General features: G+C 36.9%; 1 protein-coding gene across 6 annotated transcripts; it reads right to left on the bottom strand.

Moving 5' to 3' along the window:
- Positions 1-359: 359 nt before the first annotated feature.
- On the bottom strand, positions 360-15,431 carry LOC119562334 (phenoloxidase-activating factor 2). Of its 6 annotated transcripts, XM_037875501.1 has the most exons (3): positions 15,212-15,418; positions 701-759; positions 360-584 (listed from the first exon to the last, which is right to left on the bottom strand). In XM_037875501.1, the coding sequence occupies exons 1-3, from the start codon at positions 15,241-15,243 to the stop codon at positions 370-372; spliced, it is 306 nt and encodes a 101-aa protein (XP_037731429.1). In that variant the 5' UTR covers positions 15,244-15,418; the 3' UTR covers positions 360-369. The 6 variants fall into 6 exon arrangements, 4 of the variants coding, with proteins under 4 accessions (XP_037731429.1, XP_037731426.1, XP_037731428.1 ...); XR_005221801.1 differs by having other exon boundaries at positions 360-759; positions 15,349-15,427; XM_037875498.1 differs by lacking the exons at positions 360-584; positions 701-759 and adding an exon at positions 3,453-4,847 and having other exon boundaries at positions 15,349-15,431.
- Between the last annotated feature and the right edge of the window lie 658 nt (positions 15,432-16,089).

The following is a 16,089-nucleotide window of genomic DNA, read 5'->3' as shown; positions in this document are numbered from 1 at the left end:
ATGTGTAATAATGAATGGTGCTTCATGCGACAATACTTGCAGTGAGTCGACTTGCATTGCTGCAAACTATGCCCCTTGCGCAAACAGTTGAGGCAGAGGTGCAACTTCTTTGCATCTCTATATTGAAGATTCGGACTCAAATTTAAAAATCGAGAACACTTTGGCAAATAATGATCCCATGCATCGCAAAATAAGCATGTCAAATGATTTGAGTTAGTAGCAGAAGCAATAAGTGTATTTTGGTTATATTTGTGCAAGTTTTTTCCCACCTGCTGGCCTGGTGTTTGAGTTACCAAGGCTCGATCCAAGTTTTCCATCCTCCTGCACCTCTTTTCCAAAAACGACTCCATAGCATCCCAGGTAGACAGCTCAGTGATTGACAAATCCTCTTCCCATTTTTCCCGCGTCCTCTGATCCAGTTTCCGAGTGACGATGTGAATTAAAAGTCCATCCAAAATTTGTTGCGTATTGGCCAGGGTTCGAATTGCTCGCAGATGCGAATTCATGCAATCGCTCAGCTCCCGTAGACCCTTCGAAGATCCCTTCTCGACACCCTTTAAACCGAATATTGCCTGAACATGTGCCTGAAAGTGTAAAACTTTATTATCAAATCGATTAACCAGCAAATTCATAGCCTTTTTAAAATTAGCATTCGAGGGTTCGAGCGAGCGTATGGTTTGGTCGATAATTTGCTTTTTACATTGGTCATCGCCTTCCTTAAACATTTTTCCGGGTCCTCCGGATCCTTGGCCAACGCTCCTGAAAAAATGTATAAGCATAGGTTTAAAAAAAGCGTTTTACTTGTTTATTTGTATATTTTCCTTTAAGAGCTGTGTATAACCCTTTGCAGAATTTTATTTCGCACAAAGCATTTCATCAACAACTCTCGGCTAACAGCACCCATAAAACACCTTCAAAATTTACGTACACCCAAAAAAAATTCGAGTGTCAATTTGATAAGTGTGGGTGAAAATAACACTACACCTAGGATCAAATTAATGGGATCAATTTGATCCTAAATAAGTATAAAAAGTAAACTACATTGTATGAAACCCTAAATAGTGTCATTTTGACAACAACCGTGGATACTTCGATACCGATAAAAGCATTTTTTGATTGTCCGAGTTTCAATTATCGGTTATCATGGGATTTGAACTAAACATCCGCGAAAAACGTTGTGCGATAGACCAATGGGTAAGGTGTCTGTCTCTGGTGCGAAAGGTCCCCGGTTCAAGTGCGCGCCGATGCTGTACGATTTTTAAGAATAATATCTAATATTTCTCTATCAATTGTAATAAAAAAGTTATACTTAAAACGTTTCCAGATTTCAAATAAAAAAGAAAACAAGGAAGAGCGCTATAGTCAATACCTCGACTATCAGATACCCGTTACTCAGCTAAAGGGACCAAAGGGAAATGGAGATATGCAAGCAGCAAAGCGAGATTGAAATGCGCCACCTACCGGCGGTAGACAGATTTAAGCGTTATGGGCGTTTGAGTGGGCGTGGCAACATTTTGCATTACAACTTGCACCAAATTCTTACGTTCCCCAACACTGAAAATTTAAAATAGTCTTTAACGGCCGCTGCTCCCGAATACTGAACTTGGGTATACACGCTTAAAAGTTTGTAAAAAATCGTTTTACCAACGGATTGTCGTGAATAATAGCGCATATTCTCCGTTAAGGTTCAGCCTTCAAGAAAACAACATAAAACCATTTATGCCAGCGTTTTTGAATTTTTTCCAACTTTTTCAACTTTGACGAATTGTAGCTTTTAAACTAATGAATGGATCTTTATGATGTGTATAAGAAAGTTAAAGGGCATTCTATTACCTGTAAAATGAATCTTTAATGAGCTAATTCGGTTTATCAGATCTCGAGTTAGAAAATAAAAAAGTGCGAAAAACGTTTTATACACTTTAAAAAAAATTGGTACCATAGAAAAAATTTTAAGTGCCCTTTTCTTAATCAGGGAGATGTACCTTACCATAAAACAAAGGTTTCCTTGAAGGCGTATTTCATCAATTTTTTTTGTAAACTGGTCTTATTAGTCTTAAAAAAATGTTGTTTTGGAGTTCTACAAAAAAAATATTCTTGGATGTGTTGTACTTTAGACCCCATGCAATGTAGGCGATATTAAATTAGAAAATCCACTAACCCCCCCTCCAAGAACTAAAAGGCTAGATTAAGCAACGAAAACCCTAGAAAATGAAACTATCAAAGACTAGAACGTGTTAATTCATCAAACTACTGTTCATTGAACCTTGTTATAATATTTATGCATAATACAACTCATTCAACCCCAAAGGTTAATTGTTAGCATTACCGAAAGTACTAGTAAACAAAATTATTTAATATTTAGTAAATTTTAAATATGAATAGCTTTATTATTTTGAAGTTTTTAAAAATTTAAATATATATAAAACAAGGAAGAACGCTATAGTCGAGTGCCTCGACTATCAGATACCCGTTACTCAGCTAAAGGGACCAAAGGGAAATGGAGATATGCAAGCAGCAAAGCGAGATTGAAATGCGCCACCTACCGGCGGTAGACAGACTGAAGCGTTATGGGCGTTAGAGTGGGCGTGGCAACATTATTTTTGGATCAATCGATAGGTATTGACGAGACCAATACATTTCAGTTAAAATTTTTTATCTAGCATAAGAATTGTGGGCGCCACAGGCTTGGGCGGTTTGTGGGCGTTATAGTGGCCGTGGCATATTCAAATAACAAACTTGCGCTGCGTACAAGGCTACGGAATCTAAATCTGAAATCCCAATTCTTTATCTTTGATAGTTTCCGAGATATCCGCGTTCATACTTACGATTTTTTGAAGTTTGTGGGCGGTTTGTGGGCGTTAAAGTGGGCGTGGCAAACTTTTTTTGGGTTAATCGATAGGTATTGATGAGAACAATTCATTTCAGTTTAAATTTTTACTCTAGCATCAAAACTGTAGGAGCCACAGTTTTAGGCGGTTTGTGGGCGTTAGAGTGGGCGTGGCACTCTACTGAAACAAACTTGCGCTGCGTAAGAAGCTCAGGAATCTGCACGTCAAATCTCAATAGCCTAGCTCTCATAGTTTCCAAGATCTCAGCGTTCATCCGGACAGACGGACAGACAGTCAGACGGACATGGCTAGATCGACTCGGCTAGTGATCCTGATCAAGAATATATATATCTTAATTAGTTTTATAATCACAGGACACATCTCTCCCCAACACGATGGAACGATCGAAGATATCAATCTTTGAATATTTTGGGTATGCGACCTTTCTCACGTATCGTTGAGATTGAATTTCAAAAATGGTTTATCAATTCCATAAGTAGAACATTTTCACGAGATCGATCTTGCATGCATTGCCATAAGACAGTTGCCAGCACCCCTAAACAAAACAAATAAATGAAATTTGGAAAATTTATTCTAGGGACTTGACTTCTAAATCCGTTATCGTTGGCTTTGTTTATAAAATATATAGTTTATTCAATCGATTTATAAGTATCGTATATAAAAATAATGTATTTGTAAGTAAAAATATTTAAATATTTTAGTTAAAATTTGTTTATCTTCTGGAATCACCATTTAAGCAGTGTAAGCATCCGTTCCGAAGCCATTGGCTAACATTTGCTGGTCAATCCAATCTCGTGCCAAAGCTACATTGGCATAAGCTGCTGGCACTTCATCATTGCAACCAATTCCCCATGCAACTGTACCACTCTGCTGATATCGGTTTTCTGATGTAATCCCGATTGGACACGCTAATGGAGCTCCACCGTCACCTTGGCATGTATCAATTCCCCGCTGCCCACCTGCGCATATAAATGACCTATCCAAGGTAAATTTGGGTCCAAGTCGAGTACTTCTGAGCCGCGATTGACAAGCATTAAATGCGACAATAGGCAAGGGCACACGTTTCATTATGACACTATACTTTCCAAAAGAACCGAAAACATCCTTTCCCCAGCCTGTGGAAAAACATGTGGTAGAGGGTTCTGGAATAGCTTCTTGTTTTGGTAAACATATGACATTAATGTGATCATCCAAAACAAAGCTCTCACTTAAAACTATAAGAGCAAAATCATTAGCTATGTTTCTGCTCTTGTATTGTGGATGCTTAATAACCGTTTGCACTGTTCTTTCTTGATAGGGTAGACGCTCTTTCGTTGTTTGTGTATCCCACTCTCCTGCACGGACAATAAATGTTCCTGGTCCATGCGCTTCAACACAGTGTACCGCAGTCAAAACCACTTTTTGATGTATTAGTGATCCAGCACAGAAATAGCTTTGGTTTCCGAAGTGTAATAAAGCTACTGTCCATGGAAACTCGCCAAACCCAGCTTCATTTTGCGTCACTCCAGAAAGAACAAAATCTAAACCACCTGTGTTGCGAACACCGCAGCCTCGTGTTTGGTTTTGTCTTTGATTTAAAGGTGTGGGATTTAGGGTTACATTACGCGTCTTATTATCCGCACAACACACGTCTACAGATGCAGGACATACCGGATCATCGGCGTTAAAACGAATATCAATCACACCAAATCCATCAAATGACCCATCCTCAGTCACACTATTCGTTGACGGGTCGCACATATAATAAGGTACACAATTGCAAGCTGTACTTTTGCCACTAATTGAGTTAAAGTTTTTTTGTGTACCTATGTCATCTAAAGGTGTAACGACTAATCCAATTCCGCTGATTTGTGACGCAAGACTGTTAATTTTAGTGTTAAATATTTCTTCAATGTTTTTCTGAGCGTTTAAGTTTTGTTGAGGAGCAGGTACTGAAGGAGCTACTGTTATGATCGCAAATAATGCGGTCATAATACTTTTGTAGCCAATCATCTTAGTCTGCAAGAAACAACAATTCATTACTTTTTTTTTGTGGCATATGGATTTGGTTTACTTGATACTAGCAGTAAAATAAATGTAATATTTTGAGTACCTATACAATAAGTAAGTCACTGTGGACCAGGACCAGGAGAGTGTGCTAAGGCGACTGCTATACATATACATATAGCCGCAGAATTTAAAATTCTTTTTGGTCTTAGGGTCTTCATGGTTTTTAAAAATCTATTCTGTTAATTCTTATCGATATTTCACTAATCGAGCAGAAATATATCATATATCGCGAAAAGGGAGCGAACTGTTTTACGCTCCTTTTTATACCCTTGCAGAGGGTATAATGATTTCAGTCAGAAGTTTGCAACGCAGTGAAGGAGACGTTTCCGACCCCATATATATATATATATATTCTTGATCAGCATGACTAGACGAGTCGATCTAGCCATGTCCGTCTGTCCGTCCGTTTCTACGCAAACTAGTCTCTCAGTTTTTAAGCTATCGGGCTGAAACTTCGCTAAAAGTCTTATTTCTTTTGCAGGTAGTATTTAAGTCGGAGCCAGCCGGATCGGACAACTATATATAGTATAGTATAGCGAAGGAATGTCGATGCTTACACATTTATATTCTCTACATCTTACACTCTTCACTTTTATATACTGGATGTGGCCGTCAATGGCGATGTTCTTGCTACATACGGGTGTATGGTTATTACTTATAAACTAATGGTCCGATTTTAAAAATTGTGCAGGTGTGTAGGTAAGTATTGACAGGCGTAATTAAATACAATTTATTGGATATGTGGGCACCACAGCTTTGACCAGTTTGTGGGCGTTAAAATCGTACCATTAGTTAATAAGTAATGATTGTACTCCCGTATTCAGAAAGAACATCGACAATGACGTCATAGCCAATTATGAAAGTAAGGCAGATGCATACCCGTTACTCGTAGAGTAAAAGGGTAAACTAGATTCATCGGAAAGTATATAACAGGCAGAAGGTAGCGTTTCCGACCCCATAAAGTATATATATTCTTGATCAGGATCACTAGCCGATTGATCTAGCCATGTCCGTCTGTCGTCTGTCTGTCCGTCCGGATGAACGCTGAGATCTCGGAAACTATAAGAGCTAGGCTATTGGAATTTAGCATGAAGATTTCTGAGCTTCTTGCGCAGTAGCGTGCCACGCCCACTCTAACGCCCACAAACCGCCCAAAACTGTGGCTCCTACAGTCTTAATGCTAGAATAAAAAATGTAACTAAAATATATTGGCCTCATCAAAAGCCATCGATTAATTCAAAAAAAAGTTAACCACGCCCACTACAAGGTGAGTTCCAAGGTAAACAGGACTTTTTGAATCTAGCGCCCTCTAGTGGCGCCATCTATAAGTCAACTGGTGCGTTAGAATCTGCTATCGTTTATCGACTTCCAGTAAAAATTTCATGACATTTCATCTATTGGAAGTGAGGTTATTGCGTTTTAAGTGTCAGTATGTTTTTGTCATCGGTGCGAAAATGAGCTTCGAACAAAAAGCCAACATTAAATTTTATTTTAAAATTGGTAAAACTTTTAGCGAAAAGTTTCAATTGATGAAACAAGTTTATGGCGATGATTGCCTATCCCGTAGCAGAGTGCACGAGTGGATTCAATGTTTTCAAAGTGGTCGTGAGGACATAAATGACGGACGAGCCGAAACCCAAAAAATCGCGCCTGGAGAAGTCAAAAGTGAAGACAATGCTGATTTGTTTTTATGATTCCAAGGGTATTGTCCACAAAGAATTTGTTCCAACCGGCCAAAACGTTAATGCGGTATTCTACCTTGGAGTTTTGAATTGTTTGGTGCGCCGTATTCGACGTGTTCGGCCCGCGAAGATGGGAGTTGGCGTTTGTTGCACGACAATGCGCCGTCTCATCGATCGACGCTTATGTCCGACTATTTGACCAAAAATCACATTTTAACCATCAACCACTCCCCGTATTCACCTGATATGGCACCGTGCGACTTCTACCTTTTCGGAAAAATGCATTTGCCGATGAAAGGAAAGCGTTATGCAGACGTAGAGGCCATTCAAAAGGCTTGCACCGGCATACTGGCGGCCATACCGGGCAACGAGCTAAAACACTCGTTCGACATGCTTTTGGACCGTGCAAAACGCTGTATTTAAGCAGAAGGAGACTATTTTGAATAAAATAAATTGATTTTGCCGAAAAAACTATTTGTTCTGTCTTTTTTTAAAAGTCCTGTTTACTTTGGAACTCAACTTGTATAACGCGCACAAGACGCCCACAAACTTAAAAAAATCGTAAATATGAGCGCGGATATCTCGGAAACAATCAAAGATAGAGAATAGGGACTTCAGATTTAGATTTCGTAGCCTTGTACGCAGCGAAAGATTGTTACGCGAATATGCCACACCCACTCTAACGCCCACAGACCGCCCAAACCTGTGGCGACCACAATTTGCATGGTAGATACAAAATTTTTGCTGAAATGTATTGGTCTCGTCAATACCTATCGATTGATTCAAAAAAAGTTTGCCACGCCCACTCTAACGCTCATAACGCTTAAATCTGTCTGCCGCTCACATAACTATTTATTTAGATCGGTGATAGGTGGTGCATCTCTCTTTCTGCTTGCATATCTCCATCTCCCTTTTGCTCCCTTTAGTTGAGTAACGGGTATCTGATAGTCGAAGCACACGACTATAGCGTTCTATCTTGTTTTTACTATAATATAGAATGCTTTGCTCCAAAAAATAACTAGTATTCTAAATAGGCTTTGCTCCAGGCTTAAAAAAATTTCTCCCGTACAAATAGCAAAATATTTTTGTAGTTACTATTGCTGCTACGTCATAGTATTTTCGAAACACTGATATTATCTCACATATAATAAGGTACACAATTGCAAGCTGTACTTTTGCCACTAATTGAGTTAACGTTTTTTTGTGTACTCATGTCATTATCTCTTTGTTTCCTTGCCCAGTTCCCCATGGTTTATTTTTTATTGTTAGAAAATCGTCGTTAATAAAACAATTTAATTTTTATTATTATGAATATATCTTGCTACCTAATGTATCTTCTTAACTTAAACATTTTGAATGCACTTTGCAACCAAATAAATTTGTTTGTAATTCAGAATTAGTTTTGCCGTTTTAAGAATAACATTATGTTTTTAAAATGATAGGAGAAAAGTAAAATTTGAACTGGAACCAAACCTTGTTTTCTGTTTATAAAAAGCGGCAAGCTGCAATTGAAATTAGTTATTATAATACCTTCGCACACAGCCGCTTAAATTGCTGTTGCAACTTTAAGCGGATTCCTGTTCACATAAAGAATCGTTGAGGCGAAAAGCTGATCGGCATAAGTAAACCGATTCCGGAGGGAAAGGACGTGCAATTTCAGTTGCTCCGAAAAAATGCAAAGCTAAAAACAAATTTTATCGCTAGCATGTGGAATGTTTTCAGCGCCAAACGGTTATTTCATTGCAATTGGCATATTGATTAAGAATGAGATTTACATTTAGGCAAGCAGTGACGCCACGAGGGTCCGTTTGGACTCTGGTAAGTATTTATAACACCTTCCTCGCATACTCTTCTTTGACTATATGAATTTTTAAGCAACCGTTTTGGCGGGTGGGTTCAAATGCCATTTTTTATACCCTGGCAGAAGGTATATTGATTTCAGTCAGAAGTTTGCAACGCAGTGAAGGAGACGTCTCCGACCCCATTAAGAATATATATTCTTGATCAGCATGACTAGACGAGTCGATCTAGCCATGTCCGTCTGTCCGTCAGTCCGTCCGTTTCTACGCAAACTAGTCTCTCAGTTTTAAAGCTATCGGGCTGAAACTTTTCCAAAAGTCTTATATCTTTTGCAGGTAGTATATAAGTCGGAACCAGCCGGATCGGACAACTATATCTTATAGCTCCCATAGGAATAATCGGAAAACTTTTATTTTTAAATTATATCCTTGGTGTTTTTTAGCTTATAACCTCCTTAGCTTGGAAATAAGATTTTTTAATTAGTTTTGAATTTCGAATTAAATTTTATCGAAATCGGACGACTATATCATATAGCTGCCATAGGAACGATCGTAAAATCGGTGGGAGAATAATATGAAACAAATTATAGCTTCGGTGTTTTTTAACATATAACCTCCTTCGCTTGGAAATAACATTTTTTAATTAGTTCTGAATTTCGAATTTAGTTTTATCAAAATCGGACGACTATATCATATAGCTGCCACAGGAACGTTCGGAAAATTGGTGGGAAAATAATATGAAACAATTTATAGCTTCTTTGTTTTTTGACATATTATCTTATACTATTGGGAAAATTTTTTGTATTTTGTATTTTAAAATTTAATAATTATAGCTGCAAGGGTATACAAACTTCGGCTTGCCGAAGTTAACTTCCTTACTTGTTTTAGAATAATATTGTAAGTTTTGGTGCAACAGGTGCCAGGTTTTGCTAAGAAGGGCTTAAGCTGGAGGTTGGTGATTTCCTTAAAAAAGAGCATAGCAATATTTCGTTTTAAGATGAGATCTGTTGCTGGGTTCCGAGCAGTTGAAAGGCTTTTTGGGACTGCACTAACATAAATTTCCTAATAACGTTGAAATACATGTCCTCAAAAAATCCCGAAACGCCAAGCAAAAAAATCACAGTTCATTCACATAAGCGCAAAAGAAATAGACGGAAGATCGTTTACCCAGTGTTAAAATGCACTAAAAGGCAGTGAAAAGACCGAAAATGTGTGCACGTAGCAGCGCTGTAAATTCTTCAGTTTTCCCGAGTAACTCTCTTATGGCGAAACCCGTGTGTCTGATGCGATTTTTAGCGAATCTTCAAAGCGAATTCTAATTTTAAAAATCTAAACTTAACATTTATTAATTTTCACTTTAAAAGCTGAGTAACGGGTATCTGATAGTCGAGACACTCGACTATAGCGTTATTTCTTGTTTTTCTTGGACATAATGACAGAGTGCTGTTAATCACAACTTCGAGCTGTTGAGAGAAATCATAGGGCTTGCTTAATTATTGCATATCCTTTTTGTTTATATAATTTCATCTTAGTAAGCTTTGTGAAAATAGCTATCATAAATCGATTTAGCGTCGCTTGTGAACAGATGTGTTTACTTTTGTGCTCTAAGTTTTTGTCTTATTCAGTGATTTTTTGTGAGTGTCTTGTGTTTGTTTATTTACAAAGCTTAGCCTAACAGTTGTGTTAGTGTTTTTGACTAGATCTCCCAATAAACGGGTATGTGGTTATAGTTATTTTAACATTTCTATTAGTATTGTTTAATCTCTTTGCTTTGTTAGTGTAATTTTACACTCACTAATCTTGCTAAAACTCTTTTATTCCCACTCTCCCGCTCTATATTACAACTGTAATTTAAACTCTCTCTGAACCTGCCGAATTTCTGGTAGACTTTTTGTGTGCTATTCTTTTATTCTCTCTCTCTTGCTTGCTTTACATTGTAACTGTTCGTGCGTAAAGTTGTCAGTGTCCCACAAGCAACGCGCAGTCGATAGAAGATTTATTTTCTCGAGCTCTCTTACAAATAAATTAATACGCGATCTCGCGCTCTTATTTTTCTTCGTGTTTTGTGCCTTTGTGGTTTTGGAATTTGATCCCAGTGCCAAATTTACTTGAGGTATTTTTCATATTTTATTTTATTTTATTCCATCTCCTTTAAATGGCTCTTGTCTTGGCTCTAAGAAAAATTGTACTCTTTCGTCTTCAACTAAAGACCCTTTTATTTTCTGCTGGCTCTGCGAATCGATGATGCACGTTAAATGCGCAGGATTTACTGGCAGAGTCAAAGACTTCATTGATCTGAATTCTGGTCTCAAGTGGTCATGTGGATCCTGCAAGGAAATGGTAGTTGAGATGAGCGGCTTTATGAAGCAGACTCGAGACAGCCTTTTGAATCCCTCAGGTGCTTTTAAAAAGCTAAATGAGGGGTTCAATTCCGTTTGTGCCCAATGTAATAATAAACAAGAAAGGAAGTTAACTTAGGCAAGCCGAAGTTTGTATACCCTTGCAGCTATAATTATTAAATTTTAAAACACAAAAAATTATATTCCCAATAGTATAAGATAATATGTCAAAAAACACAGAAGCTATAATTTGTTTCATATTATTTTCCCACCAATTTTCCGATCGTTCCTGTGGCAGCTATATGATATAGTCGTCCGATTTTGATAAAACTAAATTCAAAAATCAGAATTAATTAAAAAATGTTATTTCCAAGCGTAGGAGGTTATATGTTGAAAAACACCGAAGCTATAATTTGTTTCATATTATTTTTCCCCCAATTTTCCGATCGTTCCTATGGCAGCTATATGATATAGTCGTGGGATTTTGATGAAATTTAATTCGAAATTCAGAATTAATTAAAAAATGTTATTTCCAAGCGAAGGAGGTTATATGTTAAAAAACGCCGAAGCTATAATTTGTTTCATATTATCTTCCCACCGATTGTACGATCGTTCCTATGGCAGCTATATGATATAGTCGTCCGATTTCGATAAAATTTAAGTCGAAATTCAAAACTTATTAAAAAATGTTATTTCCAAGCTTAGGAGGTTATAAGCTAAAAAACACCAAAGATATAATTTAAGAAATTTTTTTTTTCCGATAATTCCTATGGGAACTATAAGATATAGTGGTCCGATCCATCTGGTTCCGACTTATATACTACCTGCAAAAGATATAAGACTTTTGGGAAAGTTTCAGCCCGATAGCTTTAAAACTGAGAGACTAGTTGGCGTAGAAACGGACGGACAGACGGACATGGCTAGATCGACTCGTCTAGTCATGCTGATCATGAATGTATATTCTTTATGAGGTCGGAAACGTCTCCTTCACTGCGTTGCAAACTTCTGACTGAAATCAATATACCCTCTGCAAAGATATAAAAATTACTGACTGAGTCGCCTAAACGCAAAAAAGCCAGCTTAGCGGCAGTTAATACGGTCACGGTATCCTCCCCAAATCCGAACTTTGTAGCTGCAGCAGTACATACAGCTGATTCAGGTGGAGTCACTGTTTCTCGAAGTCTGGTGGTAAAAAAATCTTCAGTGCCGGCTACGGTGCCGACCGTACCTATAGGTATAGAAGGTACCGTTTCTGGCTCTCAGCTTAGTGTGGTTCAATCTGCTGATGGGGGACGTAAGAAACTGTCAGTTGTTCCACATAGGAAGCAATTATTTGTTTTTCGATTCACCCCAGATACCACATTTGAGGATGTATTGGAATTTATACGTGAAAAATTCCCATTTCGGAATATTTCAGTTGAACAATTTCGATTTTCATACGCTCGTAGTATCCTCATTTAAAATATTTTCTTCGCCTGATGTGTTAAAGGTACTACTTTCTGAAAGCTTTTGGCTTAATGATGATTTAGTAATAAAATAATTTATTCCCAAGAAACCGAGAACAATTAACAGACCTTCCACTGCGCCAAAAAACTAAAAAGTTTATTTTTGGCTTATCAAAATGTTAGGGGACTAAATATGAAACTACCCTAGCTTTATGCTGACTCCTCTGCATTTACTGCAGATATTTTGGCTTTTACGGAAACTTGGCTGAAACCAGAGATATCTGACTCTGAAGTTCTGTCAAATAACTTTAATGCCTATAGGACCGATCGCTCCTCACGTAGGGGAGGCGGTGTGCTGATTGCCGTTACCACTAGCCTAACATCCGAGAGAATTCACCCTAACGAAATTGAATTTGTTAGTGTGAAAGTTTCCTCGCAATCCTTATCTATTTTTGTTACATGTTCCTATATTCCACCTGGCTAGATCGACTCCGCTAGTGATCCTGATCAAGAATATATACTTTATGGCGTCGCATACGCTTCCTTCTACCTGTTACATACTTTACGACGAATACCCTTTTGCTCTACGAGTAACGGGTATAAACGTTTTGAAATCTCTTTGAAATAAGTATCTATTAATCACGCCATTTGGCCATGCGCTTGAACATTTTTAGAACCTAATATCCGACTGTCCTTTTATTACCATTTGTTTTGTTATTACACCCTTGCAGAGGGTATTATGATTTCAGTCAGAAGTTTGCAACGCAGTGAAGGAGACGTTTCCGACCCCATAAAAAATATATATTCTTGATCCCATAGGAATAATCGGAAAAATCTTTTTTATAAATTATTTCTTTGGTGTTTTTTAACATATAACCTCCTACGCTTGGAAATATCATTTTTTAATTAGTTCTGAATTTCCAATTTAATTTTATCAAAATGGGACGACTATATCATATGACTGCCATAGGAACGATCGGAAAATTGGTGGGAAAATAATATGAAACAAATTATAGCTTCGTTTTTTTTTAACATATAACCTCCGACGCTTGGAAATAACATTTTTTAATTAGTTCTGAATTTCGAATTTAACTTGATCAAAATCGGACGACTATATCATATAGCTGCCATAGGAACGATCGGAAAATTGGTGGGAAATAATATGAAACAAATAATAGCTTCGGAGTTTTTGACATATTATCTTATACTATTGGGAATATCATTTTTTGTATTTTTCAGAGCTCGAATTAAATTTAAAACCTATAACTGCAAGGGTATACAAACTTTGGCTTGCCGAAGTTAACTTCCTTTCTTGTTTTTAATTTTTTTTTCCGATTATTCCCATGGGAGCTATAAGATATAGTTGTCCGATCCGGCTGGTTCCGGCTTATATACTACCTGCAAAAGAAAGAAGACTTTTAGGAAAGTTTCAGCCCGATAGCTTTAAAACTGAGAAACAAGTTTGCGTAGAAACGGACGGAGAGACGGACATGGCTAGATCGCCTCGTCTAGTGATGCTGATCAAGAATATATAATTTGTATGGGGTCGATAACGTCTCCTTCACTGCGTTGCAAACTTCTGACTAAAATCATAATACGCTCTGCAAGGTTATAAAAAAAGAAACGTTCGACACTATACTCTAAACTTCCACATTCATAAACTAGAAGTTACTCTACAAATTTGAAAGTGTACTGAAACTGCGGCTTGACAAAGCTAGTTTCATTACAAACATATTTCTCCACAAATGTTCAATTAAAATGTGCGTGTCAATTTGTTTTCGACTTTAACTTGAACAAGAAAGGAAGTTAGCTTCGGCAAGCCGAAGCTTATATACCCTTGCAGCTATAATTATTAAATTTAAAAACACAAAAAATGATATTCGCAATATATTAGATAATATGTCAAAAAACACCGAAGCTATAATTTGTTTTATATTATTTTCCCACCAATTTTCCAATCGTTCCTATGGCAGCTATATGATATAGTCGTCAGATTTTTATAAAATTAAATTCGAAATTCAGAACTAATTAAAAAATGTTATTTCCAAGCGTAGGAGGTTATATATTGAAAAACACCGAAGCTATAATTTGTTTCATATTATTTTTCCCCCAATTTTCCGATCGTTCCTATGGCAGCTATATGATATAGTCGTCCGATTTTGATAAAATTAAATTCGAAATTCAGAACTAACTTAAAAATGTTATTTCCAAGCGTTGGAGGTTATATGTTGAAAAACACCGAAGCTATAATTTGTTTCATATTATTTTTCCACCAATTTTCCGAACGTTCCTATGGCAGCTATATGATATAGTCGGCCGATTTCGATAAAATTTAATTCAAAATTCAAACTAATTAAAAAATGTTATTTCCAAGCTTAGGAGGTTATATGCTAAAAAACACCAAAGATATAATTTTTAAAATTCGTTTTTCCCATTATTCCTATGGGAGCTATAAGATATAGTTGTCCGATCCGGCTGGTTCCGACTTATATACTACCTGCAAAAGATATACGACTTTTGGGAAAGTTTCAGCCTGATAGCTCTGAAACTGCGAGACTAGTTTGCGTAGAAACGGACGGACAGACGGACAGACGGACATGGCTAGATCGACTCGTCTAGTCATGCTGATCAAGAATATATATACTTTATGTGGTCGGAAATGTCTCCTTAACTGCGTTGCAAACTTCTGACTGAAATCAATATACCCTCTGCAAGGGTATAAAAATTCCTTCTGATTTTACGAACTTAAACTTGTAAAACTTACAAAGTGCATATTGACAAGCTTTTGTACCCTGACTAAGGGTTATCATAAAAATGTCAATAGCTTTCAAGCTTCACAAAATGTCAAAACAGCATAATTTCGTTCATATGTTAACCGATTGTTCCTTTGGGAGCTATGCTTAACATATATAACATATATAGAACTATAATGCCCTCAGCCAGGGCACAAAAATGTGTTTTATGGAAGTGGTTCTACCGGAACTACATAAAAACGAATGCACCCGTTGATTTACATATGTACATATGTACATATATATAAGTATTTACTTTTGGTCACAATACTGGCTACATTTGTACATGTCTTTTGGCCATTATTCACTCGTTATTATAAAAAATTTGTTATTTATATAGTGGTGAATTTTAATTAGCTGCAAAATGTAACAATATTGAACTTTAAGAATTACTATGTATATAAATGTGGCTGGTTTCCTTTAGTTGCTCTGAACACGAATAAAGCTTGTTGACTACTGCCGACGAGAGCTTAAACCGAATAAGACACGTAAGTTTTTTGAAAGTTTACATATATACAGATGTACATACGCGCTCAAAGCTTGCAGCCATAGTCACAAGGTTGAATTGGTACTTAATAATGAAAACTTTAGTGAAAAGAACTGAAACCCATGCTTATAGTATAAATCGACATATGTTCTTATTTAATAAGTTTATTAAAAAAAGTAGACCCGAAAACAAGAAATGAAGAGAGTTTCGGCAATGCGAAGAAACTATATTTTCGTTATAATTTTGTATCATTCCTATTGCAGCTAGGTTTATTTTTTAAACATTAATTATTATACCCGTTACTCGTAGAGTAAAAGGGTATACTAGATTTGTCGGAAAGTATGTAACAGCTAGAAGAAGGCGTTTCCGACCCTATAAATTGTATATATTCATGATCAGGATCACTATTGCAGTCGATCTAGACTGTTCGTCTCTTGTCAGTCCGTATGAACGACGAGAACTCGGAATCCATAAAAGCTAGAAAGTTGGGATATGGCATGTACATAGATTCTTGAGATTCTTGCGCAGCGCAAAATTGTTTTAGCAGTGTTCTACGCCCACTCTAACGCCCACAAACTCCCATAATGCAAAACTCGTTTAGCACCCACAACTCTTATTATTTTTGAAAATTTTAAAGAAGATTTTGT

This window comes from Drosophila subpulchrella, unplaced genomic scaffold (genome assembly GCF_014743375.2).
Source record: "Drosophila subpulchrella strain 33 F10 #4 breed RU33 unplaced genomic scaffold, RU_Dsub_v1.1 Primary Assembly Seq422, whole genome shotgun sequence".
In the NCBI taxonomy this organism is placed as follows: Eukaryota; Metazoa; Arthropoda; class Insecta; order Diptera; family Drosophilidae; genus Drosophila; species Drosophila subpulchrella.
This window is presented reverse-complemented; position numbering and strand designations above follow the sequence as displayed.